General features: G+C 47.5%; 2 protein-coding genes and 1 pseudogene across 11 annotated transcripts in view; 1 reads left to right on the top strand and 2 right to left on the bottom strand.

Moving 5' to 3' along the window:
- On the bottom strand, positions 1-18,334 carry KNOP1 (lysine rich nucleolar protein 1). 3 transcript variants are annotated; one of them, XM_036076026.2, is made up of 5 exons: positions 18,211-18,334; positions 14,579-15,501; positions 10,691-10,759; positions 3,335-3,412; positions 1-727 (listed from the first exon to the last, which is right to left on the bottom strand). In XM_036076026.2, exons 2-5 carry the CDS (start codon positions 15,497-15,499, stop codon positions 416-418), a joined length of 1,380 nt encoding a protein of 459 aa, XP_035931919.1. In that variant the 5' UTR covers positions 15,500-15,501; positions 18,211-18,334; the 3' UTR covers positions 1-415. The 3 variants fall into 3 exon arrangements, with proteins under 3 accessions (XP_035931919.1, XP_035931920.1, XP_035931922.1); XM_036076027.2 differs by lacking the exon at positions 18,211-18,334 and adding an exon at positions 17,477-18,184; XM_036076029.2 differs by lacking the exon at positions 10,691-10,759.
- Positions 16,884-16,974, bottom strand: LOC118525340 (U2 spliceosomal RNA; annotated as a pseudogene).
- Positions 18,282-19,728, top strand: part of IQCK (IQ motif containing K) — a 136,179-nt gene continuing 134,732 nt past the window's right edge. For 2 of the 8 annotated variants that reach the window (XM_036076040.2, XM_036076034.2), the window contains exon 1: positions 18,283-18,546. In XM_036076040.2, coding sequence (XP_035931933.1) covers positions 18,360-18,546 — 187 coding nt within the window. In that variant the 5' untranslated portion in view covers positions 18,283-18,359. Of the gene's footprint in view, positions 18,547-19,728 lie in introns of all 8 variants that reach the window. The other 6 variants (XM_036076036.2, XM_036076033.2, XM_036076041.2 and 3 more) reach the window with 4 other exon arrangements.

Genomic DNA, 19,728 nt, shown 5'->3' with positions numbered 1-19,728 from the left:
TTGGGTGAACCGGGCAATTTTATTACTTCATCCCTGAACCTCAGTTTCCTCATCGGTAAGATGGGGATAATAGCACCTATTTCATAATGACTAACTACATTAATGCGAGGGAAACACAGTAGTACGTACCTGGCACATACTAAGCACTCAGCAAATCTAGCTCTTATTTATATATGCTGATGTCTTCACACAGGGATGGAATGCTTAATACACAAAATAGTAGGTGTTAGCCACTCACATGTTCTCTTGGCTTCTGAAACATGAGCTCCCTGACCCCACTTCGTCCAAGCACACAGGCAGAGTTTTCCTTAATCTCTGCAGAGGTTTGATCTGAGACAGTTGTCAGATGGCTTTCAACTGCATAAATGAATAATAAAAGCAATTTGGGCTGTTTTGAAGGACAAGACAGTAGAGTCTAATCTTCAAACTTAATCGACTTGGAAGCATTCCGGTCAATATAAAAGGTTTTGTCTGGGGCGGTGGAGAAGCCAAGGCCAGCGCCCCGCTTGTGCTTCCAGCTCATGGCCCGGTCGTAGTCCTGCTGCAGGTTCTGCTGCAGGGCGTCGGCCGCCTTCTTGCTGAGAGCCATGTTGGGCCTTCCGATCGTGTTAGAGGGGCGGCTGAATGAAGGGGCCCCATTTTTAAAGCCACCCATCAGTTTGAGAAATTTCAGTTTCTGTTCCTCGTTTTCAAAGCTGGCAGTATCCCACTGGCCAAACTGAGTTCCCTGTATAGAGAAAAAGAGGTGGTTATTTTCCTGGTTTCCAAAGCCCTGCCCTTTCCCCAGCCCCAGCCCCACCAGGGAGGATCCAGCTGATTAAATGCTGGCTATGTACCAGGCACAGTGCTCATGAGCACATCAATGGACTGTCTTCTGAATTCTAACAAGAGCCCTATGAGGAATACTGTTAGCATTCCCATTTTACTGATAAGGAAACGGGAGGTCTGCAGCTTAACTGGGGGCACAAACCTCATTAACGACCCTGCTGGAATTCTATCTCAGGTCTGGCCTACACCAGGGCCCACCATGGAGCTGCCTGTCTGCTTTACTCCTTCCCTCACTCACTGCAAAGAGCATGGCACACCTCACCTCACCTCACCTCCAACAACCTCACCTCCCAACACACCTCTACACACCTCCCAGCACAGCTCACCTTGCCTCACCAGCTGGCTACCCACTCTTCCCTCAGCCTAAGGTTTCTGACAGTTGGAAGGAGGAGGAGGCAAGTGGGAATCTGAAATGAACTTCTCGTCACACAAGCACTGCATTTCATAGCAGGGAGTGGAGGCCCAGAGAGGTCAAGGGTCACACAGCTGAGTCCGAAACTGAGCCAGCCCAGGAACTCCAGGAACTCGGGGGTTCCAATTCCTGTCCAGAGTACTCTACCACCTATACACAAATCATCCATGTTCAAGAAAATTCAAGACAGTCCCTCAGAGAAGCTGCATAAGAAAAGACCCCTGTCCTTCCCATATCTGTGAGAGAGACAAGAAACCTGGCTCAAGAAAACTAGTTTAAAGTCACAGACACCCAAGAAGCCAGCCTACCTGTGTGACCCTGGTCAAATCACCTAACCTCTCTGAGCCTCAATGTCGTCATCTATAAAAGAGGAGTGTAATACCCTTCTCACAGGGCTTCAGCTACGGATCGAATCACATTTTACACCGACAACCCAGAGCACAATGTTTGGCAACTTTAAATCCTTGATGATCCGTCAATTCTTCCCACCCCACCCCAATTGCTGACCTCCATACTGCCTGGAAACTTTCCACTTGCAAGCCAAATCCCAGCTTAGCACTTATTTCTAGGTCAGATTTGGGAGAACAGTAAGAACCAGTCACTGCTACACCTGCCCCGAGTAAAGCAGTGACAAATTCTCCCAGCTTCATAGTGGCCCAGTTGTAGGCGTAATTACAGCTTCCCAGGTCTACAATTTCTAGGATGAGAAACCAGCTCGGACAGTCCTGCGCTGGGTCTGAGGAGAGTGCTGCCAGAGGCTGACCAGTCATAGGTAGGCTAGCTCTCCAAGGGCTGCTGACCCACTGAAAGGGGACCCTCCCGCAGGGGCCCACAGCCACTCTGGAAGCCCCACCATATGCCTTGGCGGTCAAGTGGCCCTAGGTCCTGGGAGGTAATGTCACCTAAAGTGTCCCCAGCAGATACCGCCCCTGGGCCCCAGGAGCCCTCTTCCCCCATCAGGTCCTTCTAGGTACAGCCCCTGGAGCCAAAGGTTCTGAATGATGCTGTCCTGTTTCTTGCCTTCCTCAAGTCAATAACGGTTTCTATCAGCTCTGCTCAGCTCAAGAGGTTGGGGAGAAAGGAGAGAATACCCAGAGGGAAGACACATAACAAAGCCCCTCTCCATATCCCACTGGACCAGAGTATGAGTCTCATTCTACAGGTGTGGAAACTGAGGCTCAGAAAGAAGACATTGCTTGCCTGAGTCTCACAACTAGAAAGTGGCAGAGCCCGAAATTGAACTTAGGTCTTTTGATCCAAATCGATTGTTCTTTCCTATGTTAAACTGTGAAGACTTAACAGTGCAGACAGGCAAGGCTTCCCTGTTGTCTGGATCCTTCTTTCCCTCTCCCCCAAATCCAATCTATTAACAAGTCTTTTTGGATTATGAAGCTGTTTTCTTCTCTTTCTCGATCCTCTGCCACCATCCCAGTCCTCAGGCCTGCAGGCTGAGCCATCTAACCCACTCCCCATTTCCCCTACATAAATGCCCTCCAGCAGCTCCCACAGCACTTAGAGCCCAGTGCACGCTCCCTACGATGGCCACCGAGGCTGGCCTGGTATGGCCCACCGCCCTGCCCACATCCCTCTCAGCCCTCTTCAGCCTGACTTCGTGGTCCTTGTGCTGCACTCTCTCCTGTCCCATCTCCTCAGGCCTGGTTTGGAAATCTCCCATTCCAACTGGACCTCGAAGGTGGTCTGAGAGAGGCCTGCCACCACACCGCTCTCCCTTCTGCCTCCTGCCCTGGTCCAAGCAGCCTTTTGAGGTCATCATCCACTGCTGGAAAGCGCCTGTCACATGCCCTCAGTGACTACTGTGCGGGACACCCCACCCATCCACAGCAGGAGACAAAGGTTCAGGCTGCTTATCTTGCTTGGCCAGCTCTCCAGGAGGGAGGCAAGCACCCCTTTCAGAAGGAAGGAAATTAGCTCAGGACAAGTTCTGCAGTGAAGAGAGCCAGCAGGCACACAGGGACAGCCTCGGGGGCCTGGACTAACATGGGCTCCCAGCACTCTGCTCTTCAGGGTGCAACATGCAGGAGGACTCAGGGTGCCAGGGTATGCAACCGACCAGAGCCTGAGCAGCAAACTTACTGTCCACTTCCTCGGTTCAGAAGCTTCTGTTTTGCCCGACTCACGATCGATCTCTTCTTGCAAGGCCTTTCGCCTCACCTGAACAAGGGAGAGGAAAGAAAAGAGGGAAATGGGACACAGTTGTTTTCCTCTGAGCTTAAAACCGAGCAGAGAGACAGGGCAGGAGGACAGGAGGGTGACAAGAGGGAGAGCAGCTTCCCTCTGCTGCAAATTGGGGCAGGCATTTGTCAAAAGTATCCTCTAAGCATCCCAAGGCTGCAATCCCTTGGCCTAAAATGGGCAGCCTCATTAATCCTTGTTTTGGATTAAGAATGAACTTCTTTTAAGAATCAACTTTCCTACAAACTGAGCCTTATCCACCTTCAGCACTAGAACCTTTTTTGTCTGTAATAGCCATACTGGGTAGAAACTTCCCAAAGCATACTGCCTGAAGCCCTGCCTTCCTGTACAGAAGAGACTGTAGTTAACTTTCGGGACAGCACTGTTTTCTAGAAATAGCACTGAAGTCAGGCACAGGTTAGTTTGAATCTTAGCTCTGCCATTAACTAGCGTGGCCTTGCGTAAGTCACTTAACCTTTGTGTACTTCCATTTATCTGCAAGTAGAAATATCAGCTACCTTGGAGGATAAATGGGAGAAACAGAATTGTGATCGGATTCATAATAAATACATATTTGGTCTTCATCCAGTTTCTGCACAAAGCTCCTAAACCCCTTGGGATTTCCAAAGCGAGGGGTCATCAAGTTGTTTTGTTAATGTTATGTTATGAGGTGAATGCCTCATAACATGTTTTGTTATGTTAATGAGGTGAATGCCTGAAAAAAACCTAAGAATGGGGGCTGGTTGCCAGGTGAACCAACCCTGTGACTAGAGGGTTGGAATTTTTAGTCCCATCTCCAACCCCCAAGGAAGGAAGAGGGGCTGAAGGGTGAATCAATCACCAAATGGCCAATGATTTAATCAATCGTGCCTATATAATGAAGCCTCCATAAAACCCCCAAAAGAGGGGGGTGTTCAGAGAGCTTCAGGGTTGGTGAAAACATGGAGATTTGGGGACAGTGGTATGCTTGGAGAGGGCAAGCAAGTTCAGTGCAGTTCCCCATACCTTGCCCTATGTATCACCACCATCCGGCTCTTCCTGATTTATATCCTTTTATTATAAACAACAATCTTGTAAGTAAAAGGTTTCTCTGAGTTTTGTGAACTGCTCTAGCAAATTAATAAAACCCAAGGAGGGGGTTATCAGAACCTCCCATCTATAACAGCCTGGTAAGAAGCACAGGTGACAATCCAGCTTGTAACTGGCATCTGAACTGGGGCATGGGTGGGGAGCAGTCTGGTGGGACTGAGTCCTTAACCTGTGGGATGTGACACGATCTCCAGATATACAGTGTCAGAACTGAGCTGAATGGTAGGCCACCCACTTGGTGGCCAAGAATTGCTGGGGTGGGAGAACCCCCTACCCCACATGAAATTGTTGGGTGCAGAATGTAAGAACCTAACAGAGTGCCTGGTCCACAGTAGGTACATCTTATACAATGTTGCCAGCATGGCTCAAGGCCACCACCAGTGGACTAATGACCCTGCTGTTTGATATAAAAGCTTCCAGGACCAATATCCCTGATGAACATAGATGCAAAAGTCCTCAACAAAATGTTAGCAAACTGAATTCAGCAATACATTAAAAGGATCATTCACCATGATCAAGTAGGATTTATCTCAGGGATGCAAGGATGGTTTAATATCTGTAAATCAACATTAACAAAATGAATAAAAATATTCATCTCAATACATGCAGAAAAAGCATTTGACAAAATTCATCATCAATTCATGGTAACAACTGTCAACAAAGTGGGTACAGAGGGAACATACCTCAACATAAAAGGCCATAAATGATAAACCCACAGTTAATATCATACTCAATGGTGAAAAGCTGCAAACTTTTTCTCTAAGATGAGAAACAAAACAAAAATATCTACTCTCATCACTTTTATTCAACACAGTACTGAAGTGTCTGCCACAACAGACAAGAAAAAGAAAAGGGATCCAAATTGGAAAGAAATAAAACTGTCACTACTTGCAGATGGCATGATACTCTGTATAGAAAACCCTAAAGACTCCACCAAAAAACTATTACAACTAATAAATGAATTCAGTAAAAGCTGCAGGATACAAAATCAATATATAAGAATCTGTTGCAGGGTGCCTGGGTGGCTCAGTCGTTAAGCATCTGCCTCCGGCTCAGGTCATGATCCCAGGATCCTGGGATCGAGTCCCACATCGGGTTCCCTGCTCCATGGGAAGCCTGCTTCTCCCTCTCCCACTCTCCTTGCTTGTGTTCCTGCTCTCACTATCTCTCTCTGTCAAATAAATAAATAAAATCTTAAAAAAAAAAAATCTGTTGCATTTCTATACACTAATAACAACCTATCAAAAAGAGAAATTAAAAAAATACCCCTGGGGGCACTTGGGTGGCTCAGCTGGTTAAGCGTCTGACTCTTAACATGATCTCAGGGTCGTGAGATCTCCTGCTTAAGATTCTCTCTCTCCCTTTATCCACCCACCCCCCATTCGCTATCTCTGTCTTAAAAAAAAGGAAAACACTCCCATTTACAACTGCATCAAAAAGAATAAAATACTTAGGACTATATAGGCGAAAGAGGTATACTCTGAAAATTATAAGACACTGATGAAAGAAACTGAAGATCACATAAATAAATGGAAAGATATACCATGCTCATGGATTGGAAGAATTAATATTGTTAAAATGTCCATACTACCCAAAGCAATCTACAGGTTCAATGCAATCCCTATCAAGATACCAATAGCATTTTTTATAGAACTGGAACTAACAATCCTAAAGTTTGTATGGAACCACAAGACTCTGAATAGCCAAAGCAATCTTGAGAAAAACAAAGCTGGGGGTAGCACAATCCCAAATTTCAAACTATACTACAAAGCAACAGTAATCAAAATAGAATGGTACTGCCACAAAAGCAGACACACAGATTGACAGAAGAAAACACAGAGCCCAGAAAAAAAACCCCACATTTATGTGGTCAATTAATCTATGACAAAGGATTCAAGGATGTACAATGGGGGAAAGATAGTCTCTAATAAATGGTGTTGGGAAAACTGGACAGCTATACCAAAAGGATGGAATTGGTCCCTTGCTTATACCATACACAAAAATAAACTCAAAAAGAATTCAAGACTTAAATGTGAGACCTGAAACCATAGGAGCCCTAAAAGAAAACATAGGCGGTGCACCTGGGTGGCTCAGTCGGTTAAGTGTCTGCCTTCGGCTCAGGTCATGATCCCAGGGTCCTGGGATTAGGCCCCCATCGTGCTCCCTGCTCAGTGGGCAGCCTGCTTCTCCCTCTTCCTCTGCCCCTCCCCCTGCTCATTCTCTCTCTCTCAAATAAATAAAACCTTAAAAAAAAAAAAAAAACATAGGCCGGCGCCTGGGTGGCTGTGGTTGGGCGACTGCCTTCGGTCATGATCCCAGAGTCCCGGGATCAAGACCCACATTGGGCTCCCTGCTCAGCAGGGAGCCTGTTTCCCCCTGACCCTCTCCCATCTCATGCTCTCTCTCTCTCTCAAATAAATAAATAGAATCTTAAAAAAAACAAATACGAAACACATAGGCAATAAACACTTGGACATCAGTTTTAGCAATGTTTTTCTGGATTTGTCTCCTCAGGCAAGGGCAATAAAAAAAACAATTTGGACTACATCAAACTAAAAAGCTTCTGCACAGTGAAGGAAATCATAACAAAAGAAAAGTCAACCTCTGAATGGGAGACGATACAGTTGACCCTTGAAAAAGTGGGGGTGAGGGCACCGATTCCCTGCACAGTTGAAAATCCACATGTAACTTTTGACTCCCCCAAAATTTAACTATTAGTAGCCTACTGTTAACTCGAAGCCTTACCAATAATATAAACAGTTGATTAACACAGATTTTGTAAGTTATACATATTACATACTGTATTCTTACAATAAAGCTAAAGGTGTTAAAATCATAAGGAAGAAAAAATGCATTTACATACTGTATCAAAAAAAATCCATGTATTCATGTACTTGTGCAATTCAAACCCATGTTGTTCAAGGATCAACTTATTTGCAAATAATATATTCAATAAGGGGCTAATATTCAAAATATATTAAGAACTCATACAATACCAAAAATAAATAAATAAATAAATAAAAGGGCAGAGGACCTGAATAGACACTTTTCTGAAGACATACAAATGGCCAACAGACACATGAACAGATGTTCAACATCATTAACCATCAGGAAAATGCAAATCAAAACCACAATGAGATATCACATTACACCAGTCAGAATGGCTAGTATCAAAAAGACAGGAAATACCAAGTGTTGGCAAGGATGCAGAGAAAAGGCAACTCTTTTTTTTTTTTTTTTTTTTTTTAAAGATTTTATTTATTTATTTGAGACAGAGAGAATGAGAGAGAGAGAGCACATGAGAGGGGAGAGGGTCAGAGGGAGAAGCAGGCTCCTTGCTGAGCAGGGAGCCCGATGTGGGACTCGATCCAGGGACTCCAGGATCATGACCTGAGCCGAAGGCAGTCGCTTAACCAACTGAGCCACCCAGGCGCCCCGAGAAAAGGCAACTCTTGTACACTGTTGGTGTGAATGTAAATTAGTACAACCACTCTAAAAAACAGCATGGAATTTCCTCAAAAATTTAAAAACTGAAATGCCATACAAGCCGGTAATTCTACTTCGGGTATTTACCCAAAGAAAAGGAAAACACTAATTTGAAAAGATATATGTACCCCTATGTTTATCCCACCATTATTTACAATAGCCAACATATGGATGCATCCTAAGTGTTCACTGATAGATGAATGCAAAAAGATGTGGTATGTGTACACATACGTACACGTACACACATGCACCCAACACAGTGGAATATTACTCAGTCATGAAAAAGAATGAACTCTTGCTATTTGCAACAACATGGATGGGCCTACAGTGTATTATGCTAAGTGAAATAACTGAGACAGAAAAAAGAACAAACGAAAGAGAACAGAAATGACTCATAAAAACAGAAAACTAGTGGTTGCGAGATGGAGGGGTATAGGCAGATGGGCTCAAATAGGTGAAAGAGATTGAGAGGTACAAACTTCTGGTTATAAATAAGTCACAGGCATGTAAAGTACAGCACAGGGAACATAGTAATATTGTAACAGCTTTGTATGGTGCCAGACGGTAACTACACTTACTGTGGTGAGCATTTCATAAAATACGTAATTACTGAATCACTACGTTGTACATCTGAAACTACTGTAACATTGTATGTCAACTACACTTCAATTATAAAAAAAAAGAAAAGCTTCCAGGGCCTTGTCCTCCCTTCTAAGGATTAGGTATAACTTCAGCTGTCCCAATTTGTGGACTTTCTTCTGCTCCCTTTTTTTGGGGGGGGGGGGGCAGTCAGAGCAAACGCATGCGCACGTATGAGTTTGGGGTGGTGGTGATGGAGGCGGGAGAGGGAGAAAGAATCTCAAGCAGCTTCCACACCCAGCATAGAGCCCAACATGGAGCTCAATCTCATGACTGAGATCATGACTTGAGCCGAAATCAAGAATCGGATGCTCAACCAACTGAGCCACCCACCTAGGTGTCCCCCTCCTCCCTTATAATCTCCCACAGGCTACGAGTCAAGGTGATCATTTATAGAGTCAAGGTGACCATTTATATAAGTTTAAAACTACATAAAACAAAGTGACAGCCGTAAAAATGAGAAAATGATGATATATTCCTATAGTGGAACCATGCTCCATGTGTGGAATGATACAGATGTACATACACCAAAATGAAAAGCAATCAACAGTTAAATGACAAAAGTTAAAAGAACAGTATACAGAGCATGACTGCACAGTGCTTTAAAATCCACATATATAGTTACAAAGGAAAAATCTGGAACAATATAACTAAAGGGCTAACAAGGATCATTATTAGATGGTAGGATTTCAGGTTGCCTTTGTTTTCAGGTTGCAATTTTTTAACAAAGTAAACTTTTAGCACTTATGGGGAAAACAGGAGAGGTCAAACAGAAAGCTTCACTTACACTGAGGTAATGTGTCACCCAAAATGGTTTTCTTAAAAATTGTCAAGTAATCAAAATACTCAGCAGGCACAAAAAAGTAAAGCGTTGTTGGCGGGCCTTGCCCATAGGAAGTACACAGGCACGGGGACTGAGTTCCAGCAACTTGCTGCATCCTGAGTGGCGGAGGACACCTGGAAAAGGAACTGATGGAAGGTCCTAGACAGGTCAGGGCCCCACCTTTGTCCTCTCTGGGCGGCTGCCCAGCTCATTACCATTGGCCCTGACTCTGGGGAGCAGTGCGACTATGACCCAAAGGCTAGGGAGCTCCCATTAGTCAGCATCACCTCACGGATCTTCTTGGCCCCACTTCGATGTGCCGCCTCCAGGAAGAGTTCCCCAGTGCCCCAAAGGCATTAGATTTGGAACTTCTGTGGCATCTTACAGGCTTCCTCACACCCTGCTCATTTGCTAGTACTTTCTGGTTTCCTTCTCTCCTGGAGGAGAAGGGCCATGGGACAGGGTCATCTCTGTATCACACCCTGTTGCTTCTCTCCAGCAATTACTTGCTGACAAAGCAAGAGGATGTGGTCAGGGTAATGGCTGCCACTTCTTAAGCTGAAATATCAGACAGGCCCCTGCTGAGTGCCTCACAAACATGACCTCGTTTGGTCTTCGCAGCCACCTATAGGAGGGTCAGTGAGGTTAGTGACTGCCCAAAGTCACCTCGTTAGTAATGGCCCAAAGCCAAGGCTATGCTGTTACCACCCTGTCCTGCCAGGCCTCATTTGGTTCAGGACCATACATATACCCCAATTCCAGAAAGTCATGCTCCAGTAAAAGGATGCATTTACCTACGGATCTGGGCACGGCAGAGGCAGAAGCAGATCCACAACAGAGTAACTTCTCTAAACACTCCTGAATCGAGGCCAGGAGACGGCAATGCATGGGCCTGGCTGAGCACATGCTCCCTGTCCTCGTTACAGTTCCTGGGGTCATACTCCCGTCTCTCCCTGCAGCAATTACAAGGAGAAAAGCCTCGCCCTGGAACTCTGAATGAACAGACGGCCCCTCAGTCAGAGCTGTGGTAGTGAAGGGGTCTCCCAGCATGAAGTGGGGGAGGCCACAAGTTTCTACCACTGGAAGTGTGCCAGAGGCTGGCTGGTGGCTTTTGGGGTCCCTGACACCTCTGGGACCAGGATCTTGTTGCCTTGTAGGAGACAAATGTGTGTCTGGCGGTGGCAAGACACATGGAAGGGGGGTGAGGACCTGGGCCGTACCTGGTCTATGTGCGCCTCATCCATGTTGCCTTTCTTTTCCAACACCACCTCTAAGTCTGTGTCAGGCTCCTGCACAAAAGGGCAAAGGGAGTAAAAGTCAAGCATAGGATGGCCTCTGCCCCAGCAGCTCAGCAGATGAGATCACGAGAGTCCAGAAAAGACCGAAGACCGCAGCACCACCTCAACCCCTGCCACTTACAGAACTTCCGACATCCTCTTGTGGAATCGTGGAACAATTCTCACCAATTCTCCCCTCAAAACAATGGCACTGACCTTTCTGACATATGAAGAAACTAAGGCTTAGAGAGGCGAAGCGACCATCATGAAGTCACCCCCACAGCTCAGGGACAGGGATGACACTAATGCGGGTCTCCTGACTTAGGCTTGGTGCACCTTTCCTGCCACATAGACATCATCTTACCTCCCATGGCACCAAACCAGTAAGAGGAGAGAGGCCAAGGGTCCTGCTGATGGTGGGAGGGAAACTAGCAAGGGACAGGTGGGCTCGGGACCTCGGGGCCCTGATTGGGGGGTGGGGAGGGAGACCCTGCCAGCAAACCCAAACCCAGTTCTCTCCTCAAGAGTGCCCCCCCTCCCAAGCCCCCAACCCACTCCTAGTCACTGCCTTCTCTCCTGTTTGGACAACCACAAGTCTTTAACACCTGCTTCTTCACCCTCAACCCTGCTGCATTATGCACAGCAGCTCAGGTGAACTTTAAAACCTCAACTGGAGGGGCACCTGGCCATCTCAGTCAGCAGAGCATGAGACTCTTGATCTTGGGGTTGTAGGTTCGAGCCCCATGTTGGGTATAGAGATTACTTAAAAATAAAACCTTGGGGTGCCTGGGTGGCTCAGTCGGTTAAGCGTCCAACTCCTGATTTCGGCTCAGGTCATGATCTCAGGGTTGTGGGATGAAGCCCTGCACTGGGCTCCGCGCTCAGCACACAGTCTGCTTGTCCTTCTCCCTCTGTTCCTCTCCCCGCCCCACCGCCTGCTTGCTAGTGTGCACACATGCTCTAATACTTTAAAAAAAAAAAAAAAACTCAAGTGGAACATGTTATATATACACCTTAAACTTGTACCATGTTATATGTCTACCGTATCTCAATTTAAAAAGTAAAAATTTAGGGGCGCCTGGGTGGCTCAGTTGGTTAAGCAGCTGCCTTCGGCTCAGGTCATGATCCCAGGGTCCTGGGATCGAGCCCCACATCGGGCTCCCTGCTCGGCGGGGAGCCTGCTTCTCCCTCTCCCTCTCCCTCTGCCTGTCTCTCTGCCTACTTGTTCTCTCTCTCTCTCTGTCAAATAAATAAAATCTTTAAAAAAAAAAAAAAAAAAGTAAAAATTTAAGGGGCACCTGGGTGGCACAGATTAAGCATCCGACTCTTGGTTTCAGCTCAGGTCCAGATCTCAGGGTCCTCAGATTGAGCCCCACATCAGGCTCTGGACTTGGCACAGAGTCTGTTTGAGATTCTTTCTCCCTCTCCCTCGCCCCTCCCACTTGTGTGTGCGCATGCTCTCTTTCTCTAATAAATCTTAAAAAAAAACTTAATAAAAATTTAGTAACTCAATTGGATCACATCACTCCACTCCCCCAAACCCTCCAAAGGCTCTCATCTTGTTTACACAAAAATCTAGGCTCCCGTGGCCTCTCTGGTCTCTAGCACTTGGCCCCCTAAACTCCCAGCTCCTACTACCCCGTCTTCGTTCCTTCCAGGGCCTCTGCGCTTGCTGTTCCCTCTGCATGACTGACGGCAGACACCCCTCACAGGTCTCTGCTTCCATGTGGTGTCCTCACTGGGCCTGCCCTGGGCATCTGTACACATGCAACACTCTCTCACTGGCCTCAGCCCCCATGCGACCCTCTGAAAGTGAGACCTCAGGCCAGCCACTTTCCCTGGTCCTTTGGTAATGACAACTGCCACATTTCCTGCATCCTTACTGTAGGTGTGCTCTGCCTGGCACCCAGCATCACGTGTGATGATCCCTGAAGAGCTCTGTTCATGCACATCACCCATCCTGACCTTGAAGATGTGTGCATTTCCTGACTCAGTGGGCTGTCCTAGGCAGCAGAGTCCCCATCACAGGAGATGTTAAACAGGGGACTGACCACCTTCCAGTGGACTCCGGAGAGAAGGGATTCTAGATTCTGATGGGGGTTAGGCTCCCACCTCTGAGTTCTTCTTGGCCCTAAGAGCTTCTAAATAAAAGAGACCAGTAAAACCAAATCTAATGGACTAGGGCAAAACTGGGAAAAATCCAGAAACCAGAACGCCCTGATTATGGAGGCCACCTTTGCCCTCCTCAACCCTGCCTGGCCAAGCTGAGCTCAAGCCACAAAGACACCTTCCTGATGAACCTGCTCCAGGGAGCTCATCCATCAGTCAGTATTAACTGAGCCCCCCAATGCCAGGGCCATCCTTCAATAAGTGCTCAATACACATTAGCCATCATTCTTACTTGAGGACCATGGGGCAGTGGCTGGTCTGAGCTCACCTAGCTTGTCGGTGCAGAACTGGGAAGAGAATCCAGGGCTTGTTCCAATATAAGACAGTCACTTCTTAGGCTCTAATGATACTGGCATCTATGAGAAGTTACAGGGCAGCTTCTGAGAAAGGATGAAACCTCAAGTTCAGAAGCAAGATTGGGTTTAAAGCCCAGCCCCACACTGTAACAGGCGGGTGATCTTGATCAAGGTATTTAACTCCTCTGAGTATGTTTCCTTGTCTGTCAAATGAGGATGACCACAGCAGCTAACTCACCAGACTGATGTGAGGATTAAACGGGTTAATACATGGGGAGCATTAGCTTAGTGCCAGGCATATGGTAAGTGTTCAAAAAATTCCAGCCATCACTACCCCAACAGGCCAGACATCTGCTTGGAGTAGGACATGTACCATCTAACCCCCTGCACACGCACAGACATACCCCAAAGACAGGAATGGAAGTGTGGCCCTGGCACAGACAGGGGAGCCTATGGGCCTATGCAGTCCAAGTGTTCTGGCTCATCTCCTCCCTTCCCTCCCCCACTCAAGGAAGCTTGTCAGGAGGGAGACAGTGGATCTGTGCTGTCTTCACCAGACCATCAACCATTCCCTTCCTCCTGGGAATTAGGACTGGGTTTTCCTCCCAGAAACTGTCTTTTCCTCCCGACCTCAAGACAGTGGGGTTCAGGTGGGACTGATACCCTAGGCCCCTGCCCCCCCCCCGCCCCCCTGCCTTAGGATCAGGGATTCTGGCTTGTGTGATCCAATTGAGGCCTGTGAGAGCAGCTCTGAGACGACTTCTGTAATCGTTTCAGAGGGGCTCTCTCTCTCCCTTTGGGGGCAGCCTAATTATTAGGATGAAATCCTGGAGCTTCTGAGACCATCTTGCTGTGAGGTGGGAGGTGCCTGTCTGGGACCAAAACCAACGAAGCCCAGAGCTGGGGAAAGCCACGCGGGCATCTCCTGCAATCCAAATCTATTTGATATCTAAATCATGTACACTGAGCACAGAAAATAAGCTCAGATAGCCACAGACCATGTTATCTCAAACTATTTGGTTCCTGAGTTTTGGACAGCAAAAGGCAAGAGTTCAGAAAGGGAGATTCACCTAAAAATTTTATTCCAATTTATTTAGATCTTGATTGAAGATAGTGAGGACTTGGGTAGAGTTTCAATAACAAGGGATACCTTTACTATTGAGGATATTCCATGAGCACCTGGATCCAGCCATACCTGAAGTTAAATAGCTTTTAACCTTTCTAGTTACAGGTCTCAACAAATCCCTTTTCTGGCTGAAATCAGTTTATTCAGGGTTCTGGCAGCTACAAATATGAGAGACACACACACACCCAACTTCCACCCTTATTCTCCCAAAGCAGAGTCTAATTCTGAAGAAATGCCTACCTCTTCCCAAGGTTCTTCTGCTACTCTGCTCTCTTTCCCCTTCTTCTTTTTATTCCTCTTCAGAGCTGGCTCCTCAATGCCTGGCTGCTCTACCTTTTTCTTGGACTTCATTTTCTTCTTTGCAGGGGACTTGGGGTTATGTCCTATTGGGATGTATTCTGGAGCCTCAACTTTGACTGGCTTCTTACTTCCTTTTCTAGGTCTGCTCTCCACGGACTTGGGGCACTCAAGATGCTCTTCTAGGGAGGTATCTCCCTTCTGGTAGATTTTCTTTTTCTTCTTCATCTTCACGTTGCATTCCCTGGGGCTCCCCTGCTTCCGTTTCTGCCCTGAGGCTGCCTGCTCCTCGCCATCCTTCTCCACTGAGCAAGTGTACAGTGTATCCCCAGACTCACAGAACCAAGGGTCCTTGGCTGAGAAGGCTATAGCCTCCTGGGCCTTTTTCTCCTTCTTGTGTTTTTTGGGCTTCTTGCCAACTCTGGTCACCTCCTCGCCCTGTCTTGTGTCCGGGGAGGTCTTCACTTTTGAGCCAGAAGACATGGCCAGAGGCCTTAAGGACTTCCTCTTTTTTTTCTTCTCCCCACTCTGGAACTCAGATGAACCAAGAGCCTGCTTCCTGGGGCTGTACAACTTCTCTGTCCGTCCAGCACGTAATATGGTCTCAGGTTCTAGGTGCTCCTCGCAGAGGGTGCTGTGGCCCTTCTTTTTCTTCTTTTTCTTCACTAGAGGGATCTCAGATGCCTGCCCTAGGACCACATTCTTTGAGGGGGATGTGGCTCTTGTGGGACAGATATCAGTGAAATAATTATCACTGTTTAAAACTGAGTACTGAGTCTCTGGTTCTTTGACTACCTTCTTCTTCTTCTTCTTTTTCTCTGGGACCCCAAGGCCCAGGTCTCCTTTGTGAGTTTTGGTGATCATCCCTGAAAAGAGAAATGGTACAAGTTATCTCCATACCAAACCACTCCATGTACAATTCGGCTAGTTAGTGCCAAGAGCCACATTTCTGAGTGGCTAGTCTGAAATGTTAGGGGATGGGAAAAGGCGCATGACTCCTTTGGAACAAAGGAAAATGTGATTAAAGAAGTAGAATGGAATTTAAATTCAGATAACGCCAGGTTCAAATTCAAACTGCTCCCTTCACTAACTTAAGCCCTAGTCACCTAGCCTCCCTGAACATTAATTTCCCCATCTGGAAAATGGGGGGAAATAACAATTCCTTCTCAAAGGGCTATTGGAAAAAATACACAATAATCCGTGGAAAGTGATTCCCTTTCCCACCCCCTTCCTTAAATCTCTGAGCCTAGTGACCCATTCAACAAATTTACCCACTGCCTACCCTGTGCCAGCCACTGAGGATTCATCTGCAATCTAATCAGACAGACCAGGTGCTGTCCTCAGGGGCTTACTTTCACTGAATGAAGGGGAAAGAAATCCTGAGGTCAACTCTTCCTGCTGATTCCCACCAGATGCAATAACTATGGCACAATTAACCCCTTATCTTGGTTCATCTAAGTAGCTCTTTTCCTTTCTGTCTGGAAATTAATTCCCCCCACCTGCAACCTGGATGACTTACCCTCCTAACTACCTTCCCACGTGGCTAGTAATAAGAATAGCAACAAGATATGATGAAAGAAGCCCCAGCTAGGACTGACAAGACCTAGGTTCAAATGGTGACTGACGCCCTCTTGCTGCATAGTGTTGGTTTCTCTGGGCCTCAGTTTCCCCATCCATAAAGAGGGACTGAACCAGATCAAACGCTGCCAGGGAGAGGGGGAGGTGTTGGGGGCCACACCCCTGCTTGCTTCACTGTTTCTAAATTTTCAAATTAATTACCAACATATAACAATTGAAGATGACACAGAGCAACCTAGAATGCCCAGCTTTTGGCATGTAGGCAACTGTGGGAAGGGGCTGGTGCCCTCAAGTACATTTTAGCTTCCAGCTGGGCCACTTCTCTCCAGTCACCACCCAAGCTGCTGCTGCTCCCTGGACTAGGTGACATGGAGACACCCAGGGAATCCAGAAACAAAATACCCCCCTCGCAGAAGGTTTGAACAGTGGGAGGGAAAGGTCAGGAGCTTCTCCATCCTGAAGCTCGCTTCAGCCTCAGAGCCCTGGGGAACCACAATGGACCTGGCTCACCATTAGCAGCTTCAAAGAGCCAGGCCAGGACTAAGCCATGGCTCAAGTTCATTTATAACTCATGCCAGGAGCACCTGGAAAGTCAAGGGTACACCCTCTCAATTCACTCTTGTCCTGTTTTCTGCTGTATTCCCAAAGCCTAGCTCTGTACCTGACACACAGCGGGTGTTCAATAAATACTCAATGAATTAATGAATGCCAGAGATACAGAGATACTACACTTGATCTTAGCCAAAAGGCCGAGAAGCGATCAGAGATACAGAGATGAACAAGATAAAACACCTGCTATCAAGGAGCAGGTGTAGGAGGAAAAGAGGTGTGATAATGAAAATATAGTGATAAAAGCAAGGCTAGTGGTGATGTCAGAGTAATGAAGTTCATCTAATCTGGCCTACCAGTTGTCTGGAAAGTTTCTAGAACAGAGGTTTCCAGCTTAGGCAACTGCAGGATGGTGGTGTTAATCCCTGAAAAAAAGGAACTTAAGGCGGGTAGTTAGGGGCTGCAGGAGACAGGCTGGTTTACATAGATGTCTTGAGCTATCCAAGTGGACAGGAGGATATTCGGTGGACAGGTGGATATGTGGGTCTGAGGCTCACGGGTGACTGGGCTGACATGGGTAAAACAAAACAAAAAACACTTGTAAATATATGGATGGTAACTAAGTCTCAAACAGAATGGGCCTAAGACAAGACCTCAGGGAAACCGGAGAACAGAGGAAGAGGGACCTGCAAAGGCAGGCGAGAAGGTGCAAACCTGGAGAGGGTGCAGTCGAGAGAGCCAAGTGGCGGGAGTGGTCAAGCGATCTGATCAGAACAAAGAAGTTAAAGGAAACTGTAGTCAATTTAATCCCCTTTCGGCCGTTCGTAATCACTGTAGCTTCCTCCCTCTTTAGCACTGAAGATCCTCTTCTTCAACCCTGCGAGCCCAGATATATTCGCTCCAAGAAGACGAAAGAATCTTACAGTGCGTCTCCAGCAAAAGCAAACACTTTCTCCAAAAGCTCTCTTAAAATCTCGCGGTAGTCTCGTGAGGACCGGTGTGAAGACCCCATCTCAGACTCGCTGAGGCTTCGAGCCTTGAATTTACTTGTCCTGGGTCCTAAAGCCAGCAAGTGGCAAAAAGGACTCGAACCCAGCCCGCAGGACGTCGGAGCCCGCGCTCTGCACAATGGAACTAACACCTCACTGCCGCCGCAGGTTCACGAGCAGGAAGCAAGGGACCCAGGAGGCGAGAACGGTCCCTCAAAGGCTCCGCCGCGCCAAAGCTTCCGCACAAACACACAGGGAGGGATTACACGGAATCCCGGCCCCGCCCCGAAGGCGGGAGAACTTCCAGGCCAGAGCGAGCGCATACATGCGATTGGGGTGGGGGGAATGTGTGGATTTGGGGTACAGGCCACCCACTTCCCCCTCAGTTCGCCGCGCAAGTCCCCAGGCGCAATCTCCAGACCCCGCGGCGCCCAGCCAGTGCCGCTCCTCAGCACTCACCCGTAGGCCAATCTTCCCCGCCTCCACGTGAAAGCCAGCTCTACCGCGACCCGGAAGTTAATCTCGAGTCGCTGGCCCGCCTCCTGGAATTCCGGCTCTTTCCGGGTCATAGCCTCGCCGGGAGGGCGGTTGCTGTGGAAACCGCGGCCATGGCGGCACCGAGTCCGGCAAGTAGTCGCACCGCCCAGCGCGAGGAGCCGGCCCGCTCCGCAGAGTCGTCGGACACTGTCCGGACGCCAGTGCCCATCGTGTCTACCGTGTCCCCCGAGCTACCCGTCTCGCCAGGACAGGGCGTGGAGCCTCCGGGCAAGAACCTGTGGGAGCAGATCTGCCAGGGTAGGCAGCCCGGGCCGGCAGAGAGGGGCGGGACTCGCCAGGCGGGGGGCCGCGTTTACTGGGCGCCTACTGTGCGCCAGGCGCCTGACGTGCGTGGCCTCCTTGGTAGCCGCGCCGCAGGCCCGCGGGGATCTCCATTTCACGGACGGGGAAACTGAGGCTCCGAAACTTTTGTCCGAGATTACGCAGCGGGGTCTCCCACCAGGAGACCCGGGAGAAAGCGGAACAAAGGGGGACAGCGGCTCTCAAACCTCACTTAATGAACAGTAAAGAATCGCGGGAGCAGAGATGGGGAGCTTGGTTCCTGCCCACAGATCCCATAATCAGGTGCAGGGAATCTACACTCTTAACGTGCATCCTAGGTAATTCCGGTGTAGTTAAGTCTATAACCCACGTGTTGAGTAAACATGGTCTATACAGATTTGGGTTTTAATCCTTCTCCACTTCTGATCTTCCTTAAAATCCCCAAATGGAGTTTAGCTCAACTTCTTTCGTGGCCCTACACATATTCTTGGTCATGAGGCCTTACAGTACTCTTCACATATATTGGGCAAGTTATTGACCTTTCTGTAAAGTGAGCATAATGACATCTATTTTATGGTGTTAGGAGCATTGCAGCTAAATAGTCACAGAAAGTGCTTAGCAAACTGCCCGATTTCCAGCAAGAGTTCAATAAGTGTTAGCTCATAAAAAATAATATTGGGTGGGTTTTTTTCTCCCCTAGGTTATAAGTTCCTCAATGTCAAGAACTCGGGATTTTTCATTCTTGTGGTTACTGTCACTATGTCAGCCATCTGAAATAGCATTTCCCAGAACTATCGAATATGGTAGCCCTATTGATTGATGATGTTGTACACCTGAAACTAATTAAATGTCAGATCTCAAAAAAATATGTGGTAGCTACTAGCCACATATAGTTTTGAGCACTTAAAATGTGGTTAGTGCATTTGGGACTCAAATTTTTTATGTTATTTAAGTTTAGCCAAATTTAAATAGCCAGTGGCTACCATATTGGACAAGCCAGTAAATGTTTGTTGAATGGGAAGAAAGAGTGAATGCACCAATATATGAAAGAAGTGGAAAATACAGAGGAGGAAGAGAATAGTGGACTCAGAGTTCATAGATAACCCTCGGCGGCTGTCTGTTTCACCTCCCATCCAGTGCTTGAATTCCTTTTCCAGC

This window comes from Halichoerus grypus, chromosome 6 (assembly GCF_964656455.1).
Source record: "Halichoerus grypus chromosome 6, mHalGry1.hap1.1, whole genome shotgun sequence".
NCBI classification, from domain to species: Eukaryota; Metazoa; Chordata; class Mammalia; order Carnivora; family Phocidae; genus Halichoerus; species Halichoerus grypus.
Note: the sequence above shows the minus strand (reverse complement) of the source record. Positions and strands in the feature narration are given on the sequence as shown.